The sequence below is a fragment of the Lampetra fluviatilis genome, unplaced genomic scaffold, assembly GCF_964198595.1.
Source record: "Lampetra fluviatilis unplaced genomic scaffold, kcLamFluv1.1 SCAFFOLD_616, whole genome shotgun sequence".
In the NCBI taxonomy this organism is placed as follows: Eukaryota; Metazoa; Chordata; class Hyperoartia; order Petromyzontiformes; family Petromyzontidae; genus Lampetra; species Lampetra fluviatilis.
Window position 1 is genome coordinate 47,501 of NW_027621805.1, and position 9,885 is coordinate 57,385.

The 9,885-nt window shown below is 57.8% G+C and overlaps 1 protein-coding gene across 1 annotated transcript in view; it reads right to left on the bottom strand.

The window, feature by feature from the left end:
• Positions 1-9,669, bottom strand: part of LOC144955720 (ADP-ribosylation factor-like protein 2-binding protein) — a 35,692-nt gene extending 26,023 nt beyond the window's left edge. Inside the window, exons 1-3 of the mRNA XM_078885864.1 lie at positions 9,585-9,669; positions 3,606-3,663; positions 1,694-1,755 (exon numbers count right to left, since the gene is read on the bottom strand). Coding sequence (XP_078741990.1) covers positions 1,694-1,755; positions 3,606-3,663; positions 9,585-9,606 — 142 coding nt within the window. The 5' untranslated portion in view covers positions 9,607-9,669. The remainder of the gene's footprint in view (positions 1-1,693; positions 1,756-3,605; positions 3,664-9,584) is intronic.
• Between the last annotated feature and the right edge of the window lie 216 nt (positions 9,670-9,885).

Below are 9,885 nucleotides of genomic sequence, written 5' to 3' on the forward strand. Positions count from 1 at the left end.
ACCACCACAATCACAGAATCATTATCATAGCCACCACCACCACGATCACAGAATCATTGTCATAGCCACCACCACCACCACTATCACAGACTCATTATCATAGCCACCACCACCACCACTATCACAGAATCATTATCATAGCCACCACCACCACCACCACAATCACAGAATCATTATCATAGCCACCACCACCACGATCACAGAATCATTATCATAGCCACCACCACCACCACTACTATCACAGAATCATTATCATAGCCACCACCGCCACTACCACCATCACAGAATCATTATCATAGCCACCACCACCACCACTATCACAGAATCATTATCATAGCCACCACCACCACCACCACCACCACTATCACAGAATCATTATCATAGCCACCACGACCACCACCACGATCACAGAATCATTATCATAGCCACCACCACCGCCGCCACCACGATCACAGAATCATTATCATAGCCACCACCACCACCACCATCACAGAATCATTATCATAGCCACCACCACCACCACCATCACAGAATCATTATCATAGCCACCACCACCACCACCACCACTATCACAGAATCATTATCATAGCCACCACCACCACCACCACGATCACAGAGTCATTATCATAGCCACCACCACCACCACTATCACAGAATCATTATCATAGCCACCACCACCACCATCACTATCACAGAATCATTATCATAGCCACCACCACCACCATCACTATCACAGAATCATTATCATAGCCGCCACCACCACCACCACCACAATCACAGAATCATTATCATAGCCACCACCACCACGATCACAGAATCATTGTCATAGCCACCACCACCACCACTATCACAGACTCATTATCATAGCCACCACCACCACCACCACGATCACAGAGTCATTATCATAGCCACCACCACCACCATCACGATCACAGAGTCATTATCATAGCCACCACCACCACCATCACTATCACAGAATCATTATCATAGCCACCACCACCACCACTATCACAGAATCATTATCATAGCCACCACCACCACCACCACGATCACAGAATCATTATCATAGCCACCACCACCACCATCACTATCACAGAATCATTATCATAGCCACCACCACCACCACCACCACGATCACAGAATCATTATCATAGCCACCACCACCACTATCACAGAATCATTATCATAGCCACCACCACCACCACCACGATCACAGAGTCATTATCATAGCCACCACCACCACTACTATCACAGAATCATTATCATAGCCACCACCACCACCACGATCACAGAATCATTATCATAGCCACCACCACCACCACCACAATCACAGAATCATTATCATAGCCACCACCACCGCCGCCACCACGATCACAGAATCATTATCATAGCCACCACCACCACCATCACTATCACAGAATCATTATCATAGCCACCACCACCGCCGCCACCACGATCACAGAATCATTATCATAGCCACCACCACCACCATCACTATCACAGAATCATTATCATAGCCACCACCACCGCCGCCACCACGATCACAGAATCATTATCATAGCCACCACCACCACGATCACAGAATCATTATCATAGCCACCACCACCACGATCACAGAATCATTATCATAGCCACGGAGGGACAGACGACACACAGACGGAGAGACAGACACGGATGGACGCTGCAACGCTACCCATGATGATTTCCTCCAGGTGTCCGATGACCAGGTCGAAGGGCGCGTCCACGGAGTCCGGGCTGCGTCACGCACACAAAGACAAAGATCCCCCGCGTGGCCTTAACAGACAGGTTGGGGCAAGTGCTGCTAGTGAGCGTCACCTATGAACTAAATGAACTCTTTTTAATCTCCTTGGTTCTATCGGTAAAGTCACGTAGAAGGGAAATAATAAGATAATAATAATAAAACATTAAAATATAATATAAAAATATAATAAAATAATATAATAAAATATTATTTCCCTTCTACGTGGTGACTTTACCGGAAGAACCGAGAAGATGAATCCCTGCTGCAGTCACTAACAGCTTTACATCGAAATTCAAGAGTGGTTTAGTTGAGAGAAAATAGTTTCATCTTCTTGGTTCTGTCGGTAAAGTCGCGTAGAAGGGAAATAATAAAATAATAAAAATAAAACATAATAAAATAATTCTGTCCGACAGACCTGTTCTTCGCCTAAGGACGGCTGCTTGCGTTGTGGCCGAAACGTCGTGAGAATTGTATTTTATGAAGTTTTATTGTTATTATTTTATTATTTCCCTTCTACGTGACTTTGTATTTTATTATGTTTTATTTTTATTATTTTATTATTTCCCTTCTACGTGACTTTACCGAAAGAACCAAGAAGATGAATCCCTGCTGCAGTCACGAAAGCTTTACATCGAAATTCAAGAGTGGTTTAGTTGAGAGAAAATAGTTTCATCTTCTTGGTTCTGTCGGTAAAGTCGCGTAGAAGGGAAATAGTAAAATAACAAAAAATAAACCAATAAAAATTCTCACGACGTTTCGATTGCAAAACAAGCGAACATCCTCATCGGGTGCTGTGGTTCTCACACCTGATGATGATTGCTTGTGTTGCAATCGAAACGTCGTGAGAATTTTATTGTTTTATTACTTCCCTTCTACGTGATGACGTTACCGAAAGAACCAAGAAGATGAATCCCTGCAGTCGTCACGAAAGCTTTACATCGAAATTTAACTCTTTTTTTATTTTACCAGGTGAGGCCCACTGAACGTCGACATTTATAGGAGCCCAACACTCTGAGCGCGTGATGTTGATTCGAAACGTGGAGGCAAAAAACGGAGGAAAATCCACGCGACCACGGGGAGAGACACAGACTCCAAATGTACAGCAGCAGCAGCAGGCGTCGTCAGGGTCGGGATCGAACCCACGACCTCCTGTAGACCAGGCGAGGTAGTCAACATCTCCTAGCCACATGCAAACTCCACATATACAGCAGCAGGCGTCAGGGTCGGATTGAACCCACGACCTCCTGTAGACCAGGCGAGGTAGTCAACATCTCCTAGCCACATGCAAACTCCAAATGTACAGCAGCAGGCGTTGTCAGGGTCGGGATCGAACCCACGACCTCCTGTGTACCAGGCGAGGTAGTCAACATCTCCCAGCCACCGTGATGATGATGAGAGAGAGATTGAACCCACGACCTCCTGTGTACCAGGCGAGGTCGTCAACATCTCCCAGCCACCGTGATGATGATGATGATGAGAGAGATTGAACCCACGACCTCCTGTGTACCAGGCGAGGTAGTCAACATCTCCCAGCCACCGTGATGATGATGAGAGAGATTGAACCCACGACCTCCTGTGTACCAGGCGAGGTCGTCAACATCTCCCAGCCACCGTGATGATGATGAGAGAGATCGAACCCACGACCTCCTGTGTACCAGGCGAGGTAATTAACATCGACCGAGGTTCAACAAGGGTGACCGAGGTTGACGGACGGCGACTAAAAACTTGATAGCTCATCGGATTCCTCCTCCATCGCCCTGCGACAGTCGCCCTGCGGCAGTCGCCCTGCGGTAGTCGCCCTGCTGTAGTCTCCCAGCGGTAGTCGCCCTGCGGAGTCACTCACGTGGCTTCGCTGAACGCGAACATCTCCACGTCGCCGGTCACGTCGCTAGAGAAGAGCACTGGGGGGGGGGGGGGGGAGAGGTAGACATCAACAAACTGTGTGTACTGTGTGTGTGTACTGTGTGTACTGTGTGTGTACTGTGTGTGTGTACTGTGTGTGTGTACTGTGTGTGTACTGTGTGTGTGCTGTGTGTGTGTACTGTGTGTGTGTACTGTGTGTGTGCTGTGTGTGTGTACTGTGTGTGTGTACTGTGTGTGTGTACTGTGTGTGTGCTGTGTGTGTGTACTGTGTGTGTGTACTGTGTGTGTGTACTGTGTACTGTGTGTGTACTGTGTGTGTGTACACTCACCACCGCCCTCACCACCACCCTCACCACCGCACTCACCACAGCACTCACCACCCTCACTCACCACCACCCTCACACACCACCCTCACTCACCACCACACTCACCACCACCACCGCCCTCACCACCACCACCACCCTCACCACCGCCACCACCACCACCACCACCACCCTCACCACCACCATCACCACCACCACCACCGCCCTCACCACCACCGGCCTCACCACCACCACCACCGCCCTCACCAACCTGACTACCACCACCACCCTCACCACCACCCTCATCACCACCACCACCACCCTCACCACCACCACCCTCACCACCACCACCCTCACCACCACCACCACCCTCACCACCACCACCACCCTCACCACCACCACCACCGCCCTCACCACCACCGCCCTCACCACCACCGCCCTCACCACCACCACCCTCACCACCACCCTCACCACCCACACCACCCTCACCACCACCCTCACCCTCACCACCCTCACCACCCTCACCACCACCACCCTCACCACCCTCACCACCCTCACCACCACCCACACCACCATCACCACCACCCTCACCACCCTCACCACCCTCACCACCACCCACACCACCATCACCACCACCCTCACCACCCTCACCACCGCCCTCACCACCCTCACCACCACCCACACCACCATCACCACCACCCTCACCACCCTCACCACCACCCACACCACCCTCACCACCACCCACACCACCATCACCACCACCCTCACCACCCTCACCACCGCCCTCACCACCACCACCACCACCCTCATCACCACCACCACCACCCTCACCACCCTCACCACCACCCTCACCACCACCGCCCTCACCACCACCACCACCCTCACCCTCACCACCCTCACCACCATCACCACCACCCTCACCACCCTCACCACCACCCTCACCAACGCCCTCACCCTCACCACCCTCACCACCACCCTCACCACCCTCACCAACGCCATCACCACCCTCACCACCATCACCACCCTCACCACCACCCTCACCACCCTCACCAACACCCTCACCACCCTCACCACCATCACCACCATCACCACCACCCTCACCACCCACACCACCCTCACCACCACCCTCACCCTCACCACCCTCACCACCCTCACCAACCTCACCACCCTCACCACCCTCACCACCACCCTCACCACCCTCACCACCATCACCACCCTCACCACCACCCACACCACCCTCACCACCACCCACACCACCCTCATCACCACCCTCACCCTCACCACCCTCACCACCCTCACCACCACCCTCACCACCCACACCACCCTCACCACCACCCTCACCCTCACCACCCTCACCACCATCACCACCACCTCCACCACCCTCACCACCCACACCATCCTCACCACCACCCTCACCACCCTCACCACCATCACCACCACCCTCACCACCCTCACCACCCTCACCACCACCCTCACCACCCTCACCACCATCACCACCCTCACCACCACCCACACCACCCTCACCACCACCCACACCACCCTCACCACCACCCTCACCCTCACCACCCTCACCACCATCACCACCACCCTCACCACCCACACCACCCTCACCACCACCCTCACCACCCTCACCACCATCACCACCACCCCCACCACCCTCACCACCCTCACCACCATCACCACCACCCTCACCACCACCACCACCCTCACCACCACCCTCACCACCACCACCCTCACCACCCTCACCACCCTCACCACCATCCACACCACCATCACCACCACCCTCACCACCCTCACCACCCTCACCACCACCCACACCACCATCACCACCACCCTCACCACCCTCACCACCACCCTCACCACCCTCACCACCACCCTCACCACCCTCACCACCATCACCACCACCCTCACCACCCTCACCACCACCCACACCACCCTCACCACCACCCTCACCACCCTCACCACCACCCACACCACCCTCACCACCACCCTCACCACCCTCACCACCCTCACCACCACCCACACCACCCTCACCACCACCCTCACCACCCTCACCACCCTCACCACCACCCACACCACCATCACCACCACCCTCACCACCCTCACCACCCTCACCACCCTCACCACCACCCACACCACCATCACCACCACCCTCACCACCCTCACCACCGCCCTCACCACCCTCACCACCACCCACACCACCATCACCACCACCCTCACCACCCTCACCACCACCCACACCACCCTCACCACCACCCTCACCACCGCCCTCACCACCACCACCACCACCCTCATCACCACCACCACCACCCTCACCACCCTCACCACCACCCTCACCACCACCGCCCTCACCACCACCACCACCCTCACCCTCACCACCCTCACCACCATCACCACCACCCTCACCACCCTCACCACCACCCTCACCAACGCCCTCACCCTCACCACCCTCACCACCACCCTCACCACCCTCACCAACGCCATCACCACCCTCACCACCATCACCACCCTCACCACCACCCTCACCACCCTCACCAACACCCTCACCACCCTCACCACCATCACCACCATCACCACCACCCTCACCACCCACACCACCCTCACCACCACCCTCACCCTCACCACCCTCACCACCCTCACCACCCTCACCACCCTCACCACCACCCTCACCACCCTCACCACCATCACCACCCTCACCACCACCCACACCACCCTCACCACCACCCACACCACCCTCATCACCACCCTCACCCTCACCACCCTCACCACCCTCACCACCATCACCACCACCCTCACCACCCACACCACCCTCACCACCACCCTCACCCTCACCACCCTCACCACCATCACCACCACCTCCACCACCCTCACCACCCACACCACCCTCACCACCACCCTCACCACCCTCACCACCATCACCACCACCCTCACCACCCTCACCACCCTCACCACCACCCTCACCACCCTCACCACCATCACCACCCTCACCACCACCCACACCACCCTCACCACCACCCACACCACCCTCACCACCACCCTCACCCTCACCACCCTCACCACCATCACCACCACCCTCACCACCCACACCACCCTCACCACCACCCTCACCACCCACACCACCCTCACCACCACCCTCACCACCCTCACCACCATCACCACCACCCCCACCACCCTCACCACCCTCACCACCATCACCACCACCCTCACCACCACCACCACCCTCACCACCACCCTCACCACCACCACCCTCACCACCCTCACCACCATCCACACCACCATCACCACCACCCTCACCACCCTCACCACCCTCACCACCACCCACACCACCATCACCACCACCCTCACCACCCTCACCACCACCCTCACCACCCTCACCACCACCCTCACCACCCTCACCACCATCACCACCACCCTCACCACCCTCACCACCACCCACACCACCCTCACCACCACCCTCACCACCCTCACCACCACCCACACCACCCTCACCACCACCCTCACCACCCTCACCACCACCCTCACCACCCTCACCACCACCCACACCACCCTCACCACCACCCTCACCACCCTCACCACCCTCACCACCACCCACACCACCACCACCACCACCCTCACCACCCTCACCACCCTCACCACCCTCACCACCACCCACACCACCATCACCACCACCCTCACCACCCTCACCACCGCCCTCACCACCCTCACCACCACCCACACCACCATCACCACCACCCTCACCACCCTCACCACCACCCACACCACCCTCACCACCACCCTCACCACCCTCACCACCACCCTCACCACCCTCACCACCACCCACACCACCCTCACCACCCTCACCACCACCCTCACCACCCTCACCACCACCCCACCACCTCACCACCACCCTCACCACCACCCTCACCACCCTCACCACCACCCCACACCACCCACCACCACCCTCACCACCCTCACCACCACCCCTCACCACCACCCTCACCACCATCACCACCACCCTCACCACCCTCACCACCATCACCACCACCCTCACCACCCTCACCACCCCCCACCCACCCTCACCACCACCCTCACCACCCCTCACCACCACCCTCCACCACCCACCACCACCACCCTCACCACCCTCACCACCACCCACACCCTCACCACCATCACCACCACCCTCACCACCCTCACCACCCTCACCACCCTCACCACCACCCCACACCACCCCTCACCACCCACACCACCACCCACACCACCCTCACCACCACCCTCACCACCCTCACCACCACCCTCACCACCCTCACCACCACCCTCACCACCACCCTCACCACCACACCCTCACCACCCTCACCACACCACCCTCACCACCCTCACCACCCTCACCACCACCCTCACCACCCTCACCACCCTCACCACCACCCTCACCACCACCCTCACCACCCTCACCACCATCACCACCATCACCACCACCCTCACCACCCACACCACCACCCTCACCACCACCCTCACCACCCTCACCACCACCCTCACCACCATCACCACCATCACCACCACCCTCACCACCCTCACCACCCTCACCACCACCCTCACCACCCTCACCACCCTCACCACCCCTCACCACCACCCTCACCACCACCCTCACCACCATCACCACCACCCTCACCACCCTCACCACCCTCACCACCCTCACCACCACCCTCACCACCACCCTCACCACCACCCTCACCACCATCACCACCATCACCACCACCCTCACCACCCTCACCACCCTCACCACCACCCTCACCACCCTCACCACCCTCACCACCACCCTCACCACCACCCTCACCACCACCCTCACCACCACCCTCACCACCATCACCACCACCCTCACCACCCTCACCACCACCCTCACCACCCTCACCACCGCCCTCACCACCACCGCCCTCACCACCCTCACCACCCTCACCACCACCCCTCACCACCACCCTCACCACCACCCTCACCACCCTCACCACCACCCTCACCACCCTCACCACCACCCACACCACCCTCACCACCACCCTCACCACCCTCACCACCATCACCACCACCCTCACCACCACCCTCACCACCACCCTCACCACCCTCACCACCACCCTCACCACCCTCACCACCACCCACACCACCCTCACCACCACCCTCACCACCCTCACCACCATCACCACCACCCTCACCACCCTCACCACCCTCACCACCACCCTCACCACCACCCTCACCACCACCCTCACCACCACCCTCACCACCACCCTCACCACCCTCACCACCCTCACCACCATCACCACCCTCACCACCACCCCTCACCACCCTCACCACCATCACCACCCTCACCACCACCCTCACCACCACCCTCACCACCCTCACCACCCTCACCACCCTCACCACCACCCACACCACCCTCACCACCACCCTCACCACCCTCACCACCATCACCACCACCCTCACCACCACCCTCACCACCACCCTCACCACCCTCACCACCACCCTCACCACCCTCACCACCACCCACACCACCCTCACCACCACCCTCACCACCCTCACCACCATCACCACCACCCTCACCACCACCCTCACCACCACCCTCACCACCACCCTCACCACCACCCTCACCACCACCCTCACCACCCTCACCAACGCCCTCACCCCAGGTCACTCACCGCACTGCTCCTCTGCCGCCATCTTGCCGTGACGTCACGCGCAGCGTCTCCATGGAGACCGCAGCCGCCAGCGACTCGATTCCCGACGCCATCGGTTTCAACGAGAATCGATCCAACAATCGATTTACATCCAACATCCGTGATTCCGAACACGGTACAGCCACACGCGGATCGATTCTTGAATCAAATGTTCAACTAAATCGCATCTTTAAATCGTGAAATATATCACATTTGTAATCGACGAGTGGAATCGATACTGATTGGAATCGACAATGCTTAAGTCGATAATCTTTAGAATCGA